The sequence below is a fragment of the Lagenorhynchus albirostris genome, chromosome 4 (genome assembly GCF_949774975.1).
Source record: "Lagenorhynchus albirostris chromosome 4, mLagAlb1.1, whole genome shotgun sequence".
NCBI classification, from domain to species: domain Eukaryota; kingdom Metazoa; phylum Chordata; class Mammalia; order Artiodactyla; family Delphinidae; genus Lagenorhynchus; species Lagenorhynchus albirostris.
In genome coordinates this window covers 92,063,673-92,090,202 of record NC_083098.1, presented here as the reverse complement: position 1 = coordinate 92,090,202, position 26,530 = coordinate 92,063,673, and the positions used below count along the sequence as shown (strand labels likewise).

Genomic DNA, 26,530 nt, shown 5'->3' with positions numbered 1-26,530 from the left:
TGAGAGTGCTGCCTCTGCAGAATGAAAAACACCCAACCAAAAATGAGAATTTCCAATTTCTCTCATTTTAGGGTTACAATTTACATCTCACTCCAAAAGTGTGTCTTTCTCCTTTTGCTCAGCAAAAGCAATTTCCTTTTATTCTTCAGCAAATTTGAAGTAAGGAACCCAGAATCTCAAAAGGCCAGTAAGTTAGGAGGATTTAGAGAAATATCATTCATAGCAAAGGCAGAATCTCTCCTGACAGCTGTCTGATAGTACGTAATTAAAATGAAGTTTCTTTTTTTTCTTCCTTTATATACATGCTTCCTCCTCCATCATCCGGGAAACTTTTCTTGTTTAGCTCTTCCTCGTGATAGCTTTAGAAATCTTCATTATCTTGTCTTTAAGTCATTGCCCACCAGGTGTGGCCTGTGTGTGTTGTCCCCCAATCTAAAAGAGTGGACGAGATGACACTTCCTGCTCTGAAATCCGATTTGATGTTCTCTTGGGAAACTTCAGATTTGCGGCTGTGGTATTTTGCTGAGAGGACAGTTAAGGTAATTTAAAGACATTTTTTTTCTTAAAAAATGGATAAACAAAAATATTAAATGCCTTCTACATATGGCTGAGAAGGAGGAAACAACACAAACACAGTTAAAGAGCATGAAAATGGTTTTGAACTGTGAAAATTCTGTTGTGGTTGAGGAAGGAGAAGCCCAGGGCAGAATGTTACGGCATAGGGAAAGATAGCAGGATAGCAGGTAGCATGGAGCTAGCTGAATGCCGTGAAAAGGTGTTTTGAATTTATTCTGTAGGAAATGGGAAGTCATCAACAGTTTATAAAGAGTAATTATTTGAGATTTGTATTACAGGAAGATAATTCTGGCAGCAAATAGATTGGGAGGACAAGAGTCAGTGGCAAAGTGACTGGAATAGTGTCCAGGAGACAGATGATGAGTAACCTAGCAAATCAAGTGGCAGCGGTAAAGGAAGGACAGGGAGAGACACACAAGGCGTGTATAAAGATGAATGGATAGAGCTTCATGAATAGATGTGATAGGTTGTGTTCACAACAGCAAGGACATAAAGATTGTTCTGGGGCTTCCCTGGTGGCGCAGTGGTTGAGAGTCTGCCTGCCGATGCAGGGGACACCGGTTCGTGCCCCGGTCTGGGAAGATCCCATGTGCCGCGGAGCAGCTGGGCCTGTGAGCCACGGCCGCTGGGCCTGAGTGTCCGGAGCCTGTGCTCCGCAATGGGAGAGGCCACATAGATGGTGATGCCAGTAACTGAGATGACGGGGACCACCTAGGACACTAGGTAATGTCACCAGTGTTTGCTCCCTACTGCTTCAGCCTTGTTGACTCGTGTCTTGGTTCATAGAGAAAGCATGTTATGTGATTCATTTTTCAGTGTTGACTTTGAGAATCTGTGAGGTGAATGAAAAGATTATCAGTGGTATTTTGTTTTGGTGTAACATAGTACCATTTCTAATTTGTACTTTACAGAATACTTTTATATAACTAAACTTTCTTTTTTCTTTTTCTTTTCAGCTGTTAGTTCTCTTCCCTTAGTGTACTGCCCATGAACCTTTAGGAATCCTAAGATAGATCAATGCCACATTAAAATTTAAGGAACTACTTCATCAAAACCACATGCTTCATTTCCTGAGGACTGTCAGCAAGCCAAGGAAAAGAAAACATGTCAGCTGTGTATTGTTATTGGTGCTTCTTGCTTAACTGCTGCTTTGCCATGGTGGTGGTCCTAGGTAGCTGCTTCTCTGTAAAAACACAAAGAACACATGCGGCCAAGACAAGGAAAGAGTCAAAACTGAATTAGGGAGTTTTGAGAGAGAGCTACAGTGGTTTAAGTGCTTCAGCCCTTGGACAGTTTTAAACATATCAGAAGATATTAATATGCTTTTGTATGGCTAATTTTTTCCCTTTAAAATAAATTCTAAAATGGCAGGTCAGACGAGGCCAAGCATTGACTGGCTTTTTAGATGAATGTTTAATAAGATGGAGTGGCTGCCAGTACCTTAAAAGAGTTGGGAACATGACTTGGATAAATGTAGAATTTTCTTGCAAATTTGGCTTCTGGTTTGTATCTGGCTAGAAAAGCTATTCTTTGCTTCCCTCTTCCATCCTTTCTTCTTTCCAGCCTCTCTCCCTCTCTTCTCCCTTCCTTTCCTTCAAGCATTAGTGCTGCGTCCTTCTCATTATTCATGCCCCAAAGAAGGCTTCTTTCTTAGCTGACCATTCTTTAAAACCTAATGGCAAATCTTAAGTTCTCCTCCATTTGATAACCTCATTAAAGCCAGGGCAGCACTGTAATGTATTTATTTATTTATTTCAAGGACCTGTACTAAGTTTAGTGGATTTTGTGGAAGGGAAGCACGACTGACAGAAAGTCAGTGTACTGTGTCTTATTGTGGTTAGGATTCTCTGGGACAAGGATAATATACGTAAATAAAATAAATGCACTGAACATTGAGACACACTTGAAACAGTGCCTCATAGGAGTAAACATACGCTTTTGAAAAATGCATCACAGAAATACAGTTTGTTAATTATCCATCATCAGTGCAACTGAGCCTCTAGCATACCTAGTATATTAAAAGCCATTCTGGGGCTTTTTCCCGTCATGCTCCACTTTAGGCAATACTGACCTGTAGTGTCATACTTGAAAATAAGAACCAGGAATTTCTTTTTTTGGACCTGTACCCAGAAAAGGATATACCCCATCCAAGTACATCTAGAGATTTCTAAATCACCAGATGTTGCAGACCATGACACTTAGAAGAGGCTGTCATCTGAGAATTCTTAGAGATACGGTTATTTGGCTATTGATTATTCTCAAGAAATTTTAATTTTCAACTTAACTTCCCAGTGCTACTCTAGATTTCACTCTTATGTGTCCTACCTCTAATAGTCAATTTGTATATAAACAATGTAAATACATTTCTATTTTAGGATTAGAAAGATAAAAATGCAAAGAAAATCCACATATCCAACCCAAATAAAGTCATAGCTAAATTTCATTTATACAATTATTGGTTTTTAATTTATTCCTTACTTCCTTGGAGAAAGTCTGAAAAGCAATTTATATACTCACTATATGGTGCTTACTTTGTGCCCACTGTTATTTTGTTTTATGTATTCCCGTTTGAAAGCTAAGGCAGCTGAGGCTCATGGAGGTTAAATAACTTTATCTAGGATTCACAGGTAGTAGTACCCACGGTTGTAGAATTGGGGCACAAGCCCAAATCTGTAAAGATTTGAGTACTGAAGTACTCATTTTTTCAAGAAGTACAAAATTATGCATTCGTGACTGTCAGGGCATTTTTTGAAAAAATAGTTTTAGGAATGATAAGTACAGAAAGAGTGGTCATTGGACATGTATCTGGGTGTCATCTACACAGAAATAAAAAATGAAAAGATAATTAAACTGGATGGATATTTGTATCTTGAAGCATAAAATATTCAGTTCATATCTGTTAAATTTTTAAAGCTAAAACGTTATCACTTACATTATCCTCACAAGGCCATCAATCTATGCAGGCATCCATGCATCTAGTGTACATTCACTGTGTGCAGACCCGTGCAGAAGTACCCTGCTGGAGAAGACTGTGTGACAGAATTTGGTTTGAACTCTTAAGAAGCCTGCAATCTGGGCTTCCCTGGTGGCGCAGTGGTTGAGAATCTGTCTGCTAATGCAGGGGACACGGGTTCGAGCCCTGGTCTGGGAGGATCCCACATGCCGCAGAGCAACTGGGCCCATGAGCCACAACTATTGAGCCTGTGCTCTGCAACAAGAGAAGCTGCGATAGTGAGAGGCCCGCGCACTGCGGTGAAGAGTGGCCCCTGCTTGCCACAATTAGAGAAAGCCCTCGCACAGAAACAAAGACCCAACACAGCAAAAATAAATAAATTAATTAATAAACTCCTACCCCCAACATCTTCTTAAAAAAAAAAAAAGAAGCCTGCAATCTAGTGTGTGTACAGATATCAGTTCTGGAAAGTTCTTGGAGGTTCAGCATCAAGTTGTTGGAGTAACAACCCATGCACATTTCTGTGAAGTGGCAGTGCCCCATTGTTAAGAATGGTTAATAATATAGGCTTTAGAGTTAAATTGCTGGTGTTTAAAGTCCAGCCCCATCACTCATTAGCTCTTGATCTCTGGGAGTTCCTTAATCGACCTCTGCTTCCATTGCTTCATGAGTAAGATGAGAATAACAAATACAGCCTATTTCATATGACTGTTTGGCAAAACACTTATGTAGCACTTTCTATGTGCTGGGCGGTGACCTAAGCACTTTACAGATTACTGAATTTGTAAATTATTGAATTGTCAGCAGAACTACGTAGTACTCTTATTGTTAGTATTGAGAGAATAAAAGTTGATGTGCGTAAAGTATTTAGAGCAATGGCTGGCACATAGTAATTACGTACTCACTAAATGCAGCTTAATAAATACCATCCTTAACAAAGAAGCAGGAAAATATATTGGAAACAGGGAAATATCACGTGCATAATCTACAGAGGTAAGAGCAAATACATAATACATGCTTGCTGAAGCCACAATCATAAATTTGGTTCTGGTGACCAATATAGAGAAACTCTCCAGTGGAATATGACACAGTGAGCTTCTTAATTTCCATTGTCAACATATGAGATATACCCAGTTATTCACATTTTAGTGGCTTAAAAGTATTGCCAATTTTCTCATTAATAGTCTTCTCTTTAGGTGAGTAGGAAATCTACATTGTGAGGATACGTGTATTCAGCATGGAGTCTTATTACAGTGATATGAAAAAATGTAATGAAAATATGTGGCTCATAAATAAACATACCTGTTTTTTTCTGAATTGACTCTTGTGGGAAAAAAAATATAAAGCTGGTGACCATGGTCCAAGAGCCTCGTTCTCTGGTTAGAGTAACTCTCCTTTATGTGGTTGCTTACTTTTCTTTATTCTCAATGTACACATTCACTATCATGCGTGTGTAAAACTATAGCTGCCCAGATGTTTTCTGGTTTTCTGGACTCTCTGTACAGTGTACCTTTCGCTTGACCCTGAGTTGTTGTTGTTGTTACCATAGGTATTAATAGTAACATTTAAACAGTACCTTTCTTACTCATTCGACCTAGTCGTTTGACTATGTTTTATAAAATCTTCTAATGGTCCCCAAGCCTTGTAAGCACTTTCTGAATGTTGCTGCTGTGGTGTGTTTTTCTTTGAGTAAATTAACCTGGACATGAAAGCTGATGTGTGAGTTTAATCCAGATTCTACCTCACGTGCAGATGCCCATGTGTCTGCACTTTGTTTGTTACTTTATCTTTTTGAGCTGGAGCAGTCTATCCAGATGCCATTCTGTTCTGTGTTTATTTGCGGAGGGGAAGGAGGTTTTGAGGAAATGATATTGGGGTTTGTGTGTGATAAAACAGAGTGAGGGCTCTACCTAGGGAACCACATTATAAGCAGAAAGAATGAATGGTTCTAGTTATGTAATCCAACACTTCATTCCACAAGCATAAATTAAATACATACAAATGCATAAATATGGAAAATTGTCTCCTTATTTTCCTAAAGGGTACCAAACAGGTAAAATCCATATGTATACAATAACTTGAGAAAGCAAATGGTATGGATTAGAAGAGAGTAAGTTGAGGGGCGGTTTTAGAAGTTTCTCAAGTTATAAGCAAACATGGAGAGTAAAATCCCTATTAATAAATCAGATTTTGAGCTTCAGAAGCAACGTGGTTGGTGGATAGAGTATCAGTATATCAGTATTTAGAAGCAACAGCCTGAGTCCACAGATACAGCTCTATTCCTTGAAGCAATTGTCAGCAGGAACTAATTGATGTCCATAAAGTACTTCTGCAAATGCCAGCTGTTAAAAAAATATGCTCAGAACTCTCTCAACAGCAATAAAGGGAAATTCTTTTACCACCAAGTGTCTAGGGAACCACATTATAAGCAGAAAGAATGAATGGTTGACAACAAGCTTTTTTTGAATAGTAGAGCAAATAGGCCAGTAAATCATGGTTTCATGTCTAGCCAATCAGAATCTGCCCTGGTTTTGTGGAGTGCTAATTTTTTAAACTTATTTATTCTGCTTCCTTTCATTTTTCTCTTTATCAGTCTCTATTTTATAGCAATCTTTTCTTTAATAGACTGTAATCTTGAGACATTTTAAAATGCATCACATGTCAAATCCAATTCAACTAAGATTCCTAAATACATGTTATTTAAATTAAATATGAATGCTTTGAAAAGTGTGTACTTATATCATAATCACTTAAAACTGCATTTCCACATTATGTACATTGTAGATTTGAATCTTGTCAATGTATACAAGAACGAAAGTTAGGTTTAAAAAAAAACAGAAAATAAATTATTCACATTACATACATCTATACATCTGATAGTGCAATTAGCAATCAAAAGTGCTACATCTGGTGATGTAACAGAGACATTATAATTTTGTACATCCTGCTGTTGATGGATTTAGGTACCATATTTTGCACACTTTCTATTTCATTATTTTAGACTAAAAAAATATAAAAATAAAATAACATGTTTTCTTTATTTTAGTCCCTTTTCTAATCATCCTTCATGCATCTTTTGCTTTCCTTCCGTGTCTGGCTCTCATTTCCCCAGTTTAGATAGGACTTGTTTTTCTTCATTTATCTTTACTCTTTCCTGCTCTGTAGTGCTAACACTAATAATAACAATAGAAATCTTGGATCTAAATCTGGGGGATTTCAGAGGTCATTACGGTTACTCTTCTGCTTTTAGTTAGCTTTCTAGCCATCCCAGAATAAGAATTATTTATGCTCTTCTCAATATCACCACAAATTTCTTTCATTTCTCAAATTATGTTTGATATTATTTTTCTAAAAGTTTTATGTATCCTAACATTGATTGCTCTAGCTAAAATATTACCTCACTAATTCTTATTTCCTCATAAGTCTACACGTTTTCACTACTTTCTTCTACTTCAACTCATTTCACTCTCTTTTTTTTTTTTTTCTCTTTACTAGACTGTTGCACTTATCTCTGTTAGGTACATTAAAAGTCTAATCCATTTTACTAGAGTGAGAGCATTTCATTAAAATAATTTTCTGAAAGTATGTTTACTTAGGTATCTCAATATTTAGCCATTTCCCACAAGTTACCTTAGTGCTTATGCTTTTCAACACTCTTCTGTGCACTGATAGCTACCTCTCTCCTGCATCTGTCCTGTTATCTGTGATGTTTCAACCTCCTCTCCAACTGACCAGATTTTATCCCTCATCCATTTATGCCTGGGAAATTAAATAGACAAAGACAATCATAACTGGAATTTATTCATATGAGATATGTTTCTGCTGTTTGCCACCATCTTGAGAACTAGTCTAGAAAAGACAAAGGGTATGGACTTGATTAACTTTGGAACTGGGTTCACATCTTGTTCCTGGCATTGAGTAGGAGTGGGACAAAAATCTCATTTGTAAAAATGAGTATAAAAACTATCCGTAGATTAATGTAAGTTTTAACTTGAATGAGACAACATTTGTAAAGTTCTTGGCACAAGTTCCTAACACAATGATGGGATCATGGATATGAGGATGCCAACAAATTTAAAAAAAAAAACATTTTTTCTTCCATCATTTAAATATTTGATGAAACTATTCTTAATTGATTCATTAAAACAGAAACAGAACCAAAAACACACAAAAAGGAAGAAGGGCCCCTAGTCATTGTGCACACCCTCCCCTCCCCCATCAGGTGATTCCAAACCAGGAAGAGATGTATTAGCTACAGTTCACCCAGCAAACGGTCGGTGGTGGAAGCCCTGTTTTCCTTCCTAGTTATGGAAACAAAGTCACATCTATAAAATGGACATGAATCACCTAGTCATAGGGTTATTACTGAAGTGGATACAGCCATCAATAAAACTTCCTTGTCGTGCTCTGCTAAGCAAGTGTTCTTTCTGCTAAATTCTGTCCCTAAACTTAAAGTTGTTATCGATGGTTTATATTTCAGATGTCTTATAATTTTCATGAATCTGTATTTTTAATGTATGCCCCTTCACTGCAATCTAGCCACATATGAATCAGTACTTAAGTGATTTGTCATTTTAGTAAACCCCCAAGACTGGCACTTTAGAAAAGCACAGTAACTCACACATGAACAAATGCGATTTGTTAAACTTCTTTTGAAAAGAGTACAAATTCACATCTAGAAGTGAGTTCAACATCACAGATTGAGGCAGAATTGTGAGCTTTTTCTTGCTGTGGGTGAATGAACCTGGGTTTCAACTAGAAAAGATACAATGTATAATAACATAAAAATAGATCATTTGACTCCACTATTGAAGAATTTTATCTCACTTATCCATGACACACGTAAGAATGGTGTCTAACTTTTAGGCTCCTGAAGAGTTTTTTTTGTTTTTGTTTTTTTAACTGTCTCTTATGCTACTGGATATATTCTGTGAATCCTGAAATTACTTGTGAGCATTGACCAATTCTTGGTTAATGTTATATTAACTGATAGCAATGAAACATGTTGCTCTTTCATTTATCAGTGTTTAACCTGGGATTAGAAAGCTCTAATGATTCATAGTCACAAGCCTGGATTTCTGAATCAGACTTTACTGTTCATTGCCAACTAATGTCACTAACCAATGTAGTGCTTACCTCCTAATGTTGTTGCTAGAGTAAATAAAATAAAAGTATACATTTACCCCAGTGTGTGTGTGTGTGTGTGTGTGTGTGTGATGTGTGTGTGGTGTGTGTGCATGTGTGTGAGTGAGCATGTGTGATGTGTGTGCATGTGTGTGATGTGTGTAGGGTGGGTGTGATGTGTGTGTGCGTGTGTGTGCTTATGTGTGCATGTGTGTGATGTGTGGGGTGTGTGTGATGTGTATGTGTGTGTGTGTGATGTGTGTGATGTGTGTGTGCACATGTGTGGTGTGTGCACGTGTATGGTGCGTGTGTGTTTGGGGTGTGTGATGTGTGTGCCTGTGTGATGTGTGTGCATGTGTGTGAGTGTGTGTGCGTGTGTGATGTGTGTGTGCATGGTGTGTGATGTGTGTGCGTGTGCAATGTGTGTGATGTGTCTGTGTGTTGTGTGTGCGTGTGTGTGATGTATGTGTGGGCTTTGTGTGTGTGATGTTTGTGTGATGTGTGTGTGCATATGTGTGGGGAGTGTGTGCGTGTGTGATGTGTGTGTGTGTCTGTGTCCATGTGTGATGTGTGTGCACGTGTATGTGTGGGGTGTGTATGTGTGATGTGTGTGTGATGTGTGTTTGGGGTGTGTGTGCGATGTGTGTTTGTGGTATGTGGGTGTACGCGTGTGTGATGTGTGTGTGCGCGTGTGTGTATATGCTTAAAGAAATTTCTAGCTATTCATTCATTAATTTAAATCAAGAAAAATCAAGAAACACTGATGGATCTTCCATATGCCATGCATTGTCACATCATGGATATGGAGATATGAATAAGGACACAGTCCCTGTCCTGCAGGCAGTCCCTGTCTAGTGATTAAGACAGAAAAGTATATTAACTGGGTTTCCCTGGTGGCGCAGTGGTTGAGAGTCCGCCTGCCGATGCAGGGGACACGGGTTCGTGCCCCGGTCCGGGAAGATCCCACATGCCGTGGAGCGGCTGGGCCCGTGAGCCATGGCCGCTGAGCCTGCACGTCCGGAGCCTGTGCTCCGCAATGGGAGAGGCCATAACGGTGAGAGGCCTGTGTACCGCAAAAAAAAAAAAAAAAGTATATTAACTATCAGCTCATATGACCAACACAATAATAGAGGAGTAAATTCAGTGTAGTTGAACTGTGTGGAGGTTCAAAATTATCAGTCTAAGTCAAAGAAGGCAGGCTCTTTGCATTTCTATTGAGATATCTCTGTAGCCGAGGTGGAAACTTGTTTGGTGCCCAGTGTGGAGTGAGATTCTTTGTTGACTTCAAGAAAGAACAGTATTTATGAGGGTATTTACTGGACCTTGAGGACAACAATGTTCAAATGCTCGAAAGTATATCTGGAGTGAGTGTGTGTGGTGCGTGTGTGTGTGTGTGTAAAGGTATTTACACACATACATCTACATATAGATGTTATATTATTCTCCTACTGCTGCTGTAACAATTACCCAAACTGAGTGTCTTAAAGCATCCCAAATTTGTTATCTTTCAATTCTGGAGGTCAGAAATCTGAAATGCGTCTCAGTGGGCTAAATCAAGGCACCAACAGGGTTGCATTCCATTCTGGAAGCTCTAAGGGAGGATCTGTTTTTACCTTTTCCAGCTGGTAAGGCCTGGCTGAATTTCTTGGCTCATAGCCCCTTCTTCCATCTTCAAAGTCAGCAATGGCCGGTAGAGGAATTTTCACATCACATCACCCTAGCACCGACTTCTTCTGCCTCCTTTATCCACATTTAAACTACAGTGTGATTACATGGGCCCACTTGGATCATCCAGGATAGTTTATCTTATTGTCAGCTGATTGGCAGCCATAATTCCGCCTCCAACCTTAACGTCACCGCCCCCCACCACTGCCAGGTGACGTATGTCACTGCCCCCCACCACTGCCAGGTGACATGACGTATTCATGGATTCCAGGGATTAGGATGTGGATATCTTTGAGGGGGGGCCTTTATTTTGATACCACAGAAGTGTATATATTTTTCCAGTTAAAAATTGTATATTAGGGAGAAAATGTAAAAAGACATAAGCAATAAACTGAAAGTCTCTTTCCATCTACACAGTGGAGAGAAGACCAGGACTTGAATCTCCTGTTAAGAAACTTCCCTGTTACATATACTATGTGCCATATTGAGACAAAAACTATGCAAGTAAACAAATGGAAAGTATCATATAAACGCCATATAAAAAAAGGATGGAACTCACATTGTGCATATTTTGTGTGAAGGAAAGATGGAAGGATATGATCTCTATGAAATAAATAAGAGGTGGTACATGTCGATGATGTGTCCCCAAATCCAGGGCAGATGAAAAGAACATTGTTACAAACTTGAGAGCTCATTCGAAAATGAGATCTAGCCGGTATCTAAAAACAATTACCATTTTCCTTTATATTTCTTCCATGTTTAGAGAAACTGTAAACTCTTTAATTATGAACTAACACTATACCACTTACTACGTGCCAAGCACTCTTCAAACTGCTTTATGTATATTAATCATTTATTTATCACCAGGGCTGTCTTCATGGGCATCAGCCTATCTGGTTACACAGGCCCCACTCTGAGAAACCCCTCCCCAGCCCTTGGTTTAATACTTCACTGTTACTCTCTTGAAATTGTTTATCATTTTATAATGAGGGACACTTCATTTACATTTGACACTAGGCCCTGTAAACTATGTAGTTGGTTGTGCTCATCACACTAAAGCTATACACTAGATAAAATTATTACCAACATTTTGTAGAGGAGAAACTGAGATAGAGAAGGGTTACCTTGCCAAGGTCACACTGATGGCCTGAAGGAGAGCCAGGATTTGAACCTGAGGAGGGTGAGCTCTGAACCACACCCATCTCCTGCTTCTTTGAAGGCAGAGGTAATGTCTTCTTCCCAACTATGACCAACTGTCTGCTACACAGTTAACTTTTGCTAAGTGCTTGTTGAACTAAATTATATTTGATGATCTTTGGTAAAAATATTCATTTCATTTTTCAACTAAACAAAAAATTCTGAGTCTTTTCCAAGACATTTGTTCAAACAGACCAAAATTGGCTTTTTTCCCTTTACATAATCACATGTCTAAGGATAGTCCCTTGTTCAAAAATCCATTATTTATTAGTTATTATTAGATTTATGTAGCAAAACATTCTGGAGAGATCTGATAAAACTAAACAAAGCAATATTTTACCACTGTCCTAATTTATTCTTAAAAAAACTTAAATTTTAGAAACAATGGTTTTATACAAATCCATTGATAAAATTAGTCTAAGAAGTGTAATTTCATGTATATTCAATAGAGTGAAAAATAGAAAAGACATATATAATAATAAACCGTTAGTGTGGGAGGAGCAGTTGAGAGGGTTTGTTGGTTGTTAGACTTCAAATCAATTTAATATGCATTTTCCAGCGTTTGCTATGTGCTAATGCTAGGCTGTATCTGGGAAACTTTAGTCATAATTATATTAGCAATAATAATAAAAAGTCATCCTCAGGGAGCCCAGAGTCCTACAGGCTGAGAGATCCAATCATATGGAGGTTGCATCAGAAAGATTCTATAGCAAGGGCTGGAAGAGCCAGCATAGTAAGACCCTGAGGCCAGCACTTGGACATTTTAATGTTTATTCTATCAACTGATAACGTGTAACTTTGGGCAGCTCACAGCCCAAATACATTCAGTATCTGCATTTCACCTTCCGTAGAGTGGTAGTAATAATATCTTTTCTACCTACTTCACAAGGTGATGTAAATACTAAATGGATCCATGAATGTGAATGCATCTTGAATTTTTTTTAAAAAAATAAGACATAGGCTGTAAATCACAAAGCATAAAAAAAGAAGCCTTATTTCACATTAAGTACAGCTACATTACTTTCACCTCTATTTTACTACCTTATGTAATCCGTATTCAGTTGACTCAGATTGCTATTGGATCAAAATTAAAAGATTGAAGATGTGAGCAGTGCTAATTTACTCTATTCCTTAATTCACAGTCTTATATTTATAATTCGTATTTGGTTGACTCAGTAGAGAAGGCAAAGCATGAAGCTAACTTGTTTGAGTCCTTTAATCACTTTATTGGGCTTTTATTATTTATAAGATGTTAGAAATAATGTAGAGATGAATAAGAAAAATAAGATGTAGTCTGTGTACATCTTATATGGAGAGTATGGTTTACTAGTGATAACAGGGATAAAATGCACGCATCCAGGGCCAGATGTATGAGTGCTATAGAATGGCTGTGAAGATTCACAGGAGGAAATGAGCATATGAAATAGAAAACTATATAACTAACAATCTGGATTTATATATATATATATATATATATATACATATATATACATAGATTTGTATAAGAAAAAACAGTTTAAAATAAAGCAATGTGGAAGAAATGAGCAGTGTAGGGAAAGGTATTATCATTTGATTGAAAACACCTGTTATCTTATAAGGACTAACCAAAGCTGCCCAGGAGGTTGTATGTGTTGGTGAATTTTTTCATAGCAACATTTACTGTGGTTTATGAAAATTTAAATTTCTCTCCTGAAAGTTTTATTGTGAGGAGTAATAGTTTTGAAAACATGATCAGTAGATCTGGGAATAAAATAGTATTACGATAAAACCTGTAGCCTGGAGGTTATTATAATGGGAAAAAAATATCTGGCTCTAGCTGGTTCAGATTATTTCAAGATGGTATTACAACATCTGCAGGTTTCAAACACTAGAGGAAAAAGCTCCTGAAGAATACACCCATTTACATTATCGTGACCTTGAATCGTTGTCAAAATCATTGTTCAATCACTGTTGAACTTCACTAACTGAGCTAGTGAAGAGTTCATTGCAGCTGACTCACTTTAAGCCACACAGTCTAGCACAGTAGGGCATTCTGGGTCCCTCCTTGAGACACAAATAAAACATGTTACGATGAGAAGCTAGCTTTTGGCTGTCAGTATTTTCAAAAATAAAAAGCAAGTGACAGACACACCAAGTCTAAACCAAGAGTGGTTTGGAATACAAGAACCACATTTTTTTTTTTTTTATGTTGGATCAGCAATTGTATGGTAAGTAGTCTAACAAGGATTTCAGCAACAAACATGCCCCAAAGCACAGGATTAGACCTGGGCAGAAATTATTTAAATTACTCGGGGCCAAAGGCTTTGTTCCTGCTGTTCATCTGCAGTGTGTAGTAATGCCCTTTTAACGTTGTATCGATGGCCCTGCTTGGACTGTCTGACTTGACGTTGGACACTACTAAGAGGAGACAAGCATGCAGAGAGAGAGTGATTAATGTAAGCCCTTCTGCAACTAGCCAGAGGCTTAAGGAATTCTTTTCAGCAGCATTCCAGAGATAATTGCCCACCATTTTATCTAGCAAAGTGTTAAGTCATTAAAAAAATAGGGCAAACCGTGACATGCAAGATGGTGGTGTTACACAAGGAAGGAAATGAACAACAAAATGGAAACAAAACAAAATGGAAATGAACAACAAAATGGAAAATGGAGGCTAAAAAAGAAAAATGTGAGTCTGTAGAGTCTTTAAGAGAGGGTGGGGTTCATTTTACCAATGTCCATCAGTTTTTCACATTGATAAACTCAGAGGTATTACACAATTTCTCCTTTACACTCTGACAAACTTGCATGACTTCCCTGAAAAGGTGCTATTTTATAAGTTGAATCTAATATACATGCCAATTGAAAACTTATTTTCTCCAATTTCTAGAAATTAATTCTCACTCTATTGTTAATGTCTGTGTAAATGAAACTAAACAAAGTGCATATTTTAAAAATAATTGATGAGAAATATGTATAACATTATTGTGTTTGAATCCATTACTGTCTTATCAATTCCATTCCAATTTGGCATCCACAATCCACAAGAGCATCTTAGGTTCCAAAATATTGTAGCCAAATATCCTCTTCATCATGCTGGAGCTGGGGGCTAGGGGAGATAATCAACTTCAGTTGTGTTCAGAATGCCTGGGCGCTCCATATGGCCTGTTTTCCATTGGCAAGTTAGTCCTTAAAATCTTAGGGGATTCCGCTACATATGCATAAGTATTATAAATTAATGTTCTAATATGCTTTGAGGTCCTTGCTGAATGAATGACAGGCAGAATGAAAGAAAAAGAAAAACATATTTTTTGAAAAACCATAGGCATGTGGTTCTCCCCAGGCACTAGAATTAGGAGTTTGAAGAGACTCAAGGACTTGATCCTTCCTTTTCTGGAATCAATTCTTGGGAGATATACGGAAATTAGGGAGGTTTTTTTTTTTGTAATTTATTTACTTATTTATTTTTGGCTGTGTTGGGTCTTCATTGCTGCACACGGGCTTTCTCTAATTGTGGTGAGCGAGGGCTACTCTTTGTCATGGTACACAGGCTTCTCATTGCGGTGGCTTCTCTTGTTGCAGAGCACGGACTCTAGGCACACAGACTTCAGTAGTTGCGGCACTCGGGCTTCAGTAGTTGTGGCTTGCGGTGTCTACAGTGCAGGCTCAGTAGTAGTGGAGCATGGGCTTAGTTGCTCTGCAGCATGTGAAATCTTCCTGGACCAGGGCTTGGACCCGTGTCCCCTGCATTGGCAGGCAGATTCTTAACCACTGCGCCACTAGGGAAGCCCTAGGCAGTTTTTAGATACCTCAGTTTTCAGAAGTGGCTGGAATCATTCCAGTTAAACTCCTTACATCATCTTAACTTATCACCACTTTTTAAACATATTTTAAAGTTTTTTTTTTCTTTGCAATTTTAAATAAAAACAGAAAATACATTTAGCCACATGGAAGTGATCTATCAGAAGGCTCATTTGGAAAGAAAAACCCTCATTTAACAAGTGAGTCCCTGGCTTTGGTAGAGCAACCTAAGAATCTTCTCTTTTCTCTCTCTTTCCTTCCTTCCTTCCTTCCCACCTCCCTGCCTTCCTTCTTCTTTTCTTTTATTGAAAATTCAGATTCCTTCTCTCCATATGCTCCCTGGAACTGTAAAGCACTGTGGATCTTATTTTCTGTTGCAGAACAGTGATTTACAGGAAAAATAATTCCACCAAGGATCACTAATTAAACTAAGTCTAGGGTCCAGGATTTCACTCTCAAACCAGGGACCAACCATTCTTGCAAATCAGTTCATCATTCACACATTCAGAAATCTAATAGTAATTTATGGACTGTGAACAAAGCATAGCTGCCTTCTGTCCTTCCTTCCCTCATTCCAGTTTTCCATCCTTCTTTTCTTTGAGTATTTATTTTCAAGTAACAATAGAACGCTAGTGCTAAAAGGCCACCCTGAATTCACAATAATGTATTACCAATTAATAACTTTTATATACATACTATGTATAAGTGTAGTAATTGCCGTGTATTACACAGTATATATAATTGCTATATATAATATAACCAGTTAATTACTAAATATTTTAATCTTAATTATTATTATTCATTAGCAGAGGTCAGGTCATGTAAAGGAAAGAAAAGGGAACTTTTCGTCAAGTTGACTTAAGTTCAAGTCCTCACACTTCTTGGGCCTCATTTCTTCTGTAAAATGAAGTTAACTATTCATAGTTTATATGGCTATTGTGTGGATTAAAAGTCACAAAATATGCTAGGTACCTAAAATAGTGTCTGGCTCATGGAAATGCTTAATAAATGGTAGCTGATATTATTATTTCATATTATGCAAGTTGAGTAATAACTATTAGTCTCCTTGGACCATCCTTGGGGGGAAAGTGGTCAGGGTAATTTTTATTTTCTGCCATAGAAACTGCAATAAGGGAAACATAACACTTACTCAAGGTCACCCAATAAGTTGCTCTCTGTCGTTAAGACTTACGGGTTTTCAGCTTCGCTGTCTGATTTCAATCCATTAGGCCACAAAGTCATCAAAACAAACCAGAAGAGAGCACCATCAAAAAGCAAAAGAAATAAAATCAAAGGATCCTGGAGCAGTATTGTACTAAAAGCCATCTGCTATCTTAGCCCACATTCTCAACCCTCTTGAAATGTTATTTGTAAAGCTTTAAAAGGCTTGACTGGAAACCTTCATGTCTTTTTAAAGATACAGTATATCTATTGCTGACTCATGCATGCTGAATTAAGAATTGTAATATAGATATTTGAATATACATCAGAGAAATGCCAATACTTTTTACATTGCCAAAGCCCTTAGGCTTCTGCTGTTGAAGAGAAGCTTTATGATTAGCTAAGCAAATGATTGTTGCTATAGCAGGAATGGTGAGAAGAGTTTGTGTGTGTGTGTGTGTGTGTGTGTGTGTGTGTGTGTGTATTTTTGTATAGATAAGTGTGTTTGGAGGAGTGGAGATAGTTGAACAAAAGTGTTTAAATGATAAATACTGGTATGCATATTATTTCATTTCTTCTTTTATTTTTAATCCAATGTTCTTACCAGCCTGCTAGAATTTGTGCCGTAATCAGGTGAAAGCAAAAGAAAAAAAAGACAGGTAACTGCTGTTTTAGCATTTCCACTTGACTTTGGTACCTTGTCTCCCTGCCTTGCTCCGTCAAATGCCCTTATTCTTCCCACTCCTTTTCTCACTGGGGCTTGGCAGGCACACTTTTGCTCAGTGCCAGTGCGGTAACCTTAAACTCGCTTACTTAAGGTGGCTGATCTCATCTCTTCCTTTATGTGGTTTGTAGGATTTTTCCCCCTCTCTGGCTTATTACTTCCTTCTACCACCTTGTAGGTTCGCCTCTTTCATTGTACTTCTGTTATTGTGTGATCTTTTACAAATAGAACAATAAATATTTAAAACATAAAGCCTTTTGAATGCCAATCGTGGGGCCAGATAGCTTTATGTGAACAAAATGAGGAGGAAAAATGGATTTCTTCAAGCTTTATAAAGCCTCAAGGAAGCAGAGGGCACATTCTCAAGTTACAGAATTCTATTTGTCCTATTTCTGAGGAGCAGAGCAAAAAAAATTTTTTGCAGATATTTTAAGAGATGGCAAAACAGGGAATCAAACCAAAGTCATCACAAAAGGCTCCCAGTGTAGACCCAGCCATCTGCATATAGTTCACAGAACTCTTCTGTTTATTTATGAGTCGTGGAATGTGTAAAGCCAACTTCTAGCTGTAAAAGGACATACAGTTGCTCTCATATAATTTCTTTGGCCCTTTTTTTCTGCAAAATCAAGAGTTTGCTTTCTCATATAAAGGGAAACACTGCCATGCATAAGGACCCAGTTTTGGGAATTCAAATTCCTTTGCTAAAGCATTTAAAATAACAACTAAAAAATATACTAGGATTTAAATAAATGCAACTGATCTTGGTATGCATACCTTGAAGTACTGTACCTGCCAAGAATACTTTAGAATAGCTCTAATGTACTCCAAAAAAGAAACAATTAAATTGAAGATAGAAACATTAATTTTCTGGTATTACTTGGTTCTTTTCAAGATAATAATCTTCGATTAAGACAGGAGCAAAAGAAGACTATGAAAGAAGCCACATATTTTACCTTAAGACTTCACAATTTTCTTCATAGTAAGATTTTTCCAGAGCTTTTTATAGGGAAAAAATGATTTCTCAAGTTTCATCATGATATAATGAGTTCAAGGAGCTAAATCGTTTATATGTTGAAAAAAATTAAATGTCTTTGCCATTCTTGTTCTGTAGCTCTGGGCTCTATCTTTATAGTTAAAAAGAACATTATGTTTTGCAGGACAGCAACTTCCTTGATATGATGTTTTAGTTTAATCTATCCAAAACATTACCCTCCAGACATCCTAAGAAAGTTGCTTTTTTGACATGATGTGATTTTATGATCTTGTTGAAACATTTTCAGCCTTAAGCATTTAACACAAATAGATGGAAGTAGGTGAGAGCTTGAGTGCTTGACCTCTAAATGTGGGTTTGGAGTTACCCCCTAAATATGTGAAAATGTAAAATGATACATATACCCAGAAATATAAAAATATAAATAAAAGCCACACTAGGCCAGGTCAGAGTTATCTAACTCTGAATTCTCTTCATCTCCTTATAATTTCCAGTGGATCTTGGCTACCGTCTGGGGATGAATAGTGTACATATAAAGAAGATGTTACTACCCACAAAAAAGGATGGAGCAAGTTTAATATTCTCTAGAGTGTTCTATCACCAGACATAAAATCTTCCTATCTGTACATTTAAGACCTTTACCCCTAGGGAAGTTGTCAGCAGGTAAATATATTTTCTTTAAGAATGCAGAGTCTGGCAACAGTGTTTCATAAGCTTTCAAGACAAAGGCCATTGGTTACATGAGCTGGCTGTGAGGAAGAGGGAAGAGCTTGATGTGGAAAACAAACTTGGCAACAATAAAAACTGAGCTTTTGTTTTTTTTCGCCTCTGCTTTTAACAGTAATCTCAGCTATCTATAAAATGTTCGGAAGAGATATAAACCCATTGGAAATAATTCCTTTATCATTTGTTGTATATAATGCTTTATATACTAGGCTGGAAACCCAGAAATAACCTGCCCTTGAGGAGTGCAGAAATTTATTGAACACATAAAAACACTTAATTAAAACATCTAAAGATACATGCCAATAGATGCCCAATTGTCATTTCATCTGAAGATTGCATCCCTTTTTATTAATTCTGATGGTATCATGTTCCTCTTTTGAAACACTTTTCATGTTTGCAATTGGTAGTTTCTTTGTTGGATCTGTTTTCTATACCAGAGTTTAGGTCTTATAATGGAAGGGACCATGAATATTTATATTCAACATTGTGTCAGCAGCACACATAGGCATCCTGATAAATACCTTCTTGAATGGGTAGATATATGAATGGATAAATGAAAGTTATATTCAATGTGACATGGCACACTTTGTATGGAATGTGAAGTTGGAAGGGGAACAGGTAGGGAAGGGAGGTTTCAAGGATCTGGAGTACCACAGATATCAGATTATGTTCTGTAGGAGTTAATGAAAGAACTTTAGCGGGTATGTGCCACAGTAAGACTGATGATTTAGCAGACAACTGTGAAGGTTATATGGAGGAAGAATCAGGAGAGAGAGGGCAGCATGGAGACACTGGATGTGTACTTGTAGTAATTACCATAGTACTTTGTTTTATTTTTTCATATACTTACTTCTCCCTGATATTTGCTTATTTATACATTTATTGTCTGTCAAACCCTGTTATCCTTCCATGAGAGAAGAGATAGTTCCTGTCTCACTCAATGCTGTAGTCCCAGAAATTATAAATATTGGCATAAGTTAGGGCCCCAGTGACTATTTATTGAATAAATAAGTGAATAGTATTTTTGAGAACTTGAACATTGTTAGGGAGAAGTTTATAAATGCCTGCTGAGCTATATAGTATATCTTATTTCTACCTATCCTTTTTAACCTACCTTGCATTATGGGTGGATTGGAGACTTTAAGTAAAATAGACGTAATTCTTCCAGTTGAGTATATAGCAATTATTTTCAAAGACTGTCACACTTTCTGACTTCTGTCTTCACATTTTTCAGCTTGTGTTCTGTTAGACATGAGGCAAACAAATAAATAAACAAACAAAAAACCTACTCAAGCTAATTTTAACACATAATCTAAAGAACAATCTTGCTTCTGTGGCCCCTTAGATTTTGTTCTTTAGAGATTGGTGGTATATTTGGGCTGAGATTGCAATTTACCTTTTCATCAAGATTAGAATAGCTTCTTCTTATCAGCACAAGAATCTATTTAAATAAGTTTACGACTACACTTTCTCCCAGTGGCAAAAAAATACTTCTCTGTGCCTAAGCATTTAAAATTCTTTCAAAACCTCAGGCAGAAATTCAGAGTGATGATTTTCTTGCAGGTCTCTGTTATGAAAGAAATCACAGTACCCAGAAGCAAATAAATAACCTTGACAATGAAATTCTATTTTCTATTAAAATATGGTTCTCTTGTCTTCAATGTCCAGGAATTTTCTCGACTGGAAAGTTGGGAAAATCAGTTTATTTACATATGTGGCTCATTTTGAGTCTGCACTGTAGATGGTTCCCAAACACTGGATTCTTCTTTGTAACACATGGACATGTTTATTTTCTCTTACTAAGTAAATGTATATCAATTAGGCATGAACAGTATGATCTGAAAAATTAACAATTTGTGTAGAGTTTTCCTAAGTCTTATAGTGTTACCAAGAAATGAAAAACTCAGCTTATTATTGCTAAATTGCTGCTATGGGAGTAAACAAAAAACGTGATCATCAATTTATTTTTTTCTTATATACTTAGCTATAATTATCAGAAAAATAAGCTTTTCAAATAGTTACATTCTAATCAATCATCTGTGAACTCTGTGGATTCCAGATATGTAAGTGTTGACTTTCATAGACTTTCACTGCCTAATTTCTATTTCATACTTGGCCTTTCGTTTTTTTTTTTTTTTTGCGGTACGCGGGCCTCTCACTGCTGTGGCCTCTCCTGTTGCGGAGCACAGGCTCCGGACGCGCAGGCTCAGCGGCCCATGACTCACGGGCCCAGCCGCTCCGCGGCATGTGGGATCCTCCCGGACCGGGGCACGAACCCGTGTGCCCTACATCGGCAGGCGGACCCCCAACCGCTGCGCCACCAGGGAAGATCCCTTTCCTAACTTTTTAAGAGCCTTTTCATAGTGGTTTCTAAGGCAGGTTTAGAATTAAGGTATTTGGAAAGAAGTTCCAAAACTTCTGTAGAAACTTATAGATGTAAGTTTCCTTCCCCAAATCATGTACTCACAGAAATCATATAATCTACAATATGTGTGTGTATATGTGTGTGTGTGTGTGTATATATATATATATATATATATATATAATGTATATTCTGTTTGAAACAAGGAAGGATATATACATATATCCTTTGTTTCAAAAAGAATTTGAGCACATGTCAATTTGCATATTAACAACATAAGCAAACTAGTTCTGGTATGGTGATGAGGAATATTGAAAAAAGTGCAAATTAATATATCTAATAACTAAGATCCAGTTTTTCTCATTTTGTTCCATATGATAAAAGTCAGGTGGGACTAGACAAGCCACCTTTCTTCTACACTTTGAGGGGGATGGAAGGGAGAAACACAGCAATGTCCTTAAAAACGTCCTATGTGATTTTTAAAGTGCATCTTAGGGCTTCCCTGGTGGCGCAGTGGTTGAGAGTCCGCCTACCGATGCAGGAGACACGGGTTCGTGCCCCGGTCTGGGAGGATCCCTACATGCCGCGGAGCGGCTGGGCCCGTGAGCCATGGCCGCTGAGCCTGCGCGTCCGGAGCCTGTGCTCCGCAACGGGAGAGGCCACAATGGTGAGAGGCCCGCGTATCGCAAAAAAAAAAAAAAAAAAGTGCATCTTAGAATGTATAGTATCTGTTCCCCCCCACCCCATCCCACCTTCTTATCACCTATGATGGGAACCAATACCACTAATCTTCAGGGGGGTTTTGTAGATAGTCATTACTTTATCAGTGAAGTTCTTATAAAGAGCTTAAATACCTAAGTGATTTCCCTTGGAGAAGTAATGGTGAATTATGTGATGCTCTAATTGTGCTATTAGTTTATCTAAGCTAAAATGCAATCTACTTAATTTGAGGGTTTTATTACACATTGGTCTCAAAAGGTGAAACACATTAAAAGCACATTGGTTCTTTTAACAGGAGGTTAAGCCTTTTCAGATGGATGGAAATATTGTCTTTCATGTTTACTTTGAATGTTAGTGTGAGATTTTATTTTGACACTGAAATGTAACTTCAAAAATTTGTAGAATACTTGTTTAATGTTTATTAATTTGTTATTATTTGTGGAGTTGAAGTTACAGTTCTTTTAATAAAACCTATTCCAACCTCATGATGCATCTAATCAATATACGAATTCATTATGAAACGATACCAGTTACTTTGTGATGTGCATAAAAGTTAAAAACACAGGAAATAATTTCAAATAGGCAGAGCAGAGAGGATTTTTAGGACAATAAAACCAGTCTGTGTGATGCTTTAATGGTGGATACACGCTATTATAAATTTGTTCAAACCCATGGAATATATAACACCAAAAGTGGACACTAAGGTAAACTACAGACTCTAGGTAATGACGATGTGTTAATGTAGGGTCATTGATTGAAACAAAAGTACCACTCTGGTGGGGGATGTTGATAGTGGGGGCGTTTTGTGTACTTGTGTGTGTGTGTGTGTTGTGTGTGTGTGTGTGTGTGCAGAGAGCAGGATGTATATGGGAAATCTCTGTGATTTCTGCTTAATTTTTCAGTGAACCCAATACTGTTCTAAAAAATAAAATATATATTTTATATCAATACACTAAATTTTGACTTAAATAGTGACAGCTGCATGTCTGACTCTGTTTATAACAGGGCTTCTCACCCTCGGCCCTCCTGACATCTTGGACCAGATAATTCTTTTGTTTGCAGGTGACTGTCCTGTGCATTGTAGGATGTTTAGTAACATCCTTGGTAACCATCCATCAGCTGCCAATAGTGCCACTCAAGTTGGAAAATCAAAAATACCTCCAGACTTTGCCAAATGTCACCTGATGGGAAATTACCTTCTGTTGAGAACTATTGTTTGTAAGGTTAATGAGAGGCGCGCGTACCGCAAAAAATAAATAAATAAAAAATAGTTTGAGTGAGTGTAGCAGTGGCAATCTGAAAAAAAAAAAATTAACATAAAACTTTGCAGGTAGCAACTCTAAATATATTTTAAAATTTAAAGTGTTCTGTGTAAACAGCTATGTGATCCAATCGGAAAAAAAATACAGTACAAATAATATATCATCAGTAATTCTCTGCATAATTATGTTTTTAATGTGTATTTATCACAGTCCTCGCATACTAAATGGTGATTTTTAGGCATTTTGAAAGATTTCTGTAGCAAAGTACATTCCTTCCTTTATCATTTAGGTTTTCTTCTTTTCAGATGAGGACAGATGCAATGAGAGCTGTGTGCCTAAATGAATACTTTTACTCTTGACTAAATTGTTCTGGCATAAACACAGCACTGCTAGCTTTCAGTACAATCAAAAATAAGAGCTGTGGTTCAGAGGTCTTTCTTTTCAGAGTTCTGCTAAATCATGCTTAAAGTTCAGTTTGTATTCCAACACTAGAATTTAAGACAATGTAGTTAAGAATCTCTTAACATTTCCATTTACAACTTCTTTCTCATTCTAACATTTTCTTTATTGATTTTAGGATGTTGCATGGTAACAGCTTACCACGGTTACAGCCAATGACCTAAACATGTGATTAAAATTGTCCTATTTTAGTTAGGTGATAAACTGTCCCTCACTATGTTGCTTTGGAAATACTATTTTCTTTCCTCAAGACCTCTTCTCATTACTAATTATAGAATGGAAAAGCACACTACTGAAGTTAAACCCTTTGGAGAAATCATGTTAGGTTCTTTATAGATTCAAAAATGAAGCTGTTTCAACATTATTTTGCCTTGTCAGTAATTGACCTTTAACATTCCATTCCAACTAAAACCATTCATTTAGTTGTAGTTTGTGGGTACGGAAAAATAGCATGGAGATATCTATATTTTTATAATTTAAATGGCCACGTGGAAAACCACCATCCAAGAGATACCATTAGATGAAACCTGGCCTTTTGGCAGTTGTGTGTATGTGTACAGAAGAGGACTAACTCTTTCTCCTCTCCCTACCACCAAAGACCATGCTTGGAAAAATCATAGGCTGGTGTAATGAAAAATCATGGTAGTTCAACTTCCTTATTTTAAAGATGAAGCAGGGCTTCCCTGGTGGCGCAGCGGTTGACAGTCCACCTGCCGATGCAGGGGACGTGGGTTCGTGCCCCGGTCCGGGAAGATCCCACATGCTGCGGAGCGTCTGGGCCCGTGAGCCATGGCCGCTGAGCCTGCGCGTCCGGAGCCTGTGCTCCGCAACGGGAGAGGCCACAACAGTGAGGGGCCCGCGTATAGAAAAAAAAAAAAAAAAAAAAAAAAAAAAAGATGAGGCAATTTCCTCCAGATCACATGAATAATGGCGTACTAGCTGTCAGATCACAACATGGGTTTCCTGACTCTCAGTATAGGTAGTCTCTGATAATTTAGGGCTTTTGTCCATTTCACATTACTTTCAGCCTTCTTTCCTCTGACTGCCCAAGGTATAATAGGCCAGATTTTTAGCAATTGAGTGGGTTCTGTTTTACAAATGGTAATCACACTCTTATACTGTATTATATTATATATGTGTGTGTGCATGTGTGTATGCGGATTAAGTTATTTACAGATATATAACTTCTGCTTATTCAAATTAACTAGCTACATCATTTTCTTAACTTACTTTGCCTTTTGGGGTTTCATTTTCTTTGTCTGTAAAATAGAACCCTGCTGATTGTTCTGACTGCTAATTCACTAAATTCAAAGCATTAATTGTTTTCTTCCACTCACCACCCAGCTCCACACTGGCCTCTTCCTCTTCAAGCCCCACACTCTTGAGGTCCCTCTTCTTCCTTGCTGTTTCTTCTTTAACTTCTATTCCCTGAATCCAAGGCAGAATAGGTTCCCCATCTTCTGTGAACACAGATGCATCTGTGTTAGTCTGAAACCTAGGTTTATACTTTGTGGCTTCAGGTTAAAATTGTTCTCTTGAAAGTTAAAATTCTGTGAGGTCTCTAGTCTTTGTCTATAAGATTATTCTGCCTGTAGCATAATCTCCTTTATTCTGCAAAAGAAACAGTCTCCTCCGCTTCCTTTGTCTGCCCCTTCTTTCCTCGATCCTTTATAATTTTCTTACCTGTGTCTTCATACAGTTTCGAAGTGTCTTTCTCCACAGACATCAGCTATTATCTCTTCTGATATAATCCTGTGTTTTTGCAAATACAATTAAATTAAACTTTTTTTGTGAAGACTTCCACTGAAAAGGTATTCTGTATGCATATACATATAATCTGTGGTTGGAGGGCATGTTTTAACTGGTTCTCCACGTCTGTGCTCAGTCTTCATGGAAGAAATGGAAAGGGCTTTTAAACTACAATTTGATGGCTAAGCATTGAGACTGCTTTGATAATTGATTTTCCCTTCACTCCACCTTCAATTTTAAGAACTGCTCTTCTCAGTTCTGCAAAGAAGATGTACAGATTGCCAACAAACACGTGAAAGGATGCTCAACATCACTAATCATTAGAGAAAGGCAAATCAAAACTACAATGAGATATCATCTCACACCGGTCAGAATAGCCATCATCAAAAAATCTACAAACAATAAATGCTGGAGAGGGTGTGGAGAAAAGGGAACCCTCTTGCATTCTTGGTGGGAATGTAAATTGATACAGCCACTGTGAAGAACAATATGGAGGTTCCTTAAAAAACTAAAAATAGAACTACCATATGACCCAGCAATCGCACTACTGGGCATATACCCTGAGAAAACCATAATTCAAAAAGAGTCATGTACCATAATGTTCATTGCAGCTCTATTTACAGTAGCCAGCACATGGAAGCAATGTAAGTGTCCATCAACGGATGAATGGATAAAGAAGATGTGGCACATATATACAATGGAATATTAGCCATAAAAAGGAGTGAAACTGAGTTATTTGTAGTGAGGTGGATGGACCTAGAGTCTGTCATACAGAGTGAAGTAAGTCAGAAAGAAAAAAACAAATACTGTATGCTAACACATATATAAGGAATCTAAAAAAAAAAAAAAAGGGTTCTGATGAACTAGCAGCAGGACAGGAATAAAGACGCAGATGTAGAGAATGGACTTGAGGACATGGGGAGGGGGAAGGGTAAGCTGGGATGAAGTGAGAGTGTGGCATTGACATATATACTACCAAATGTAAAATAGATAGCTAGTGGGAAGCAGCTGCATCATATGGGGAGATCAGCTCTGTGCTTTGTGACCACCTAGAGGGATGGGATAGGGAGAATGGGAGGGAGAC

The 26,530-nt window shown here is 37.6% G+C and overlaps 1 protein-coding gene across 4 annotated transcripts in view; it reads left to right on the top strand.

Moving 5' to 3' along the window:
• Positions 1–26,530, top strand: part of PCDH7 (protocadherin 7) — a 448,326-nt gene that overhangs the window by 99,987 nt on the left and 321,809 nt on the right. Inside the window, exon 2 of one of the 4 annotated variants that reach the window (XM_060148388.1) lies at positions 21,742–21,859. The exons of 2 other annotated variants lie outside the window; for them this stretch is intronic. In XM_060148388.1, coding sequence (XP_060004371.1) covers positions 21,742–21,777 — 36 coding nt within the window. In that variant the 3' untranslated portion in view covers positions 21,778–21,859. Of the gene's footprint in view, positions 1–1,532; positions 1,638–21,741; positions 21,860–26,530 lie in introns of those variants that run through there. One more of the 4 variants, XM_060148391.1, reaches the window with a different exon arrangement.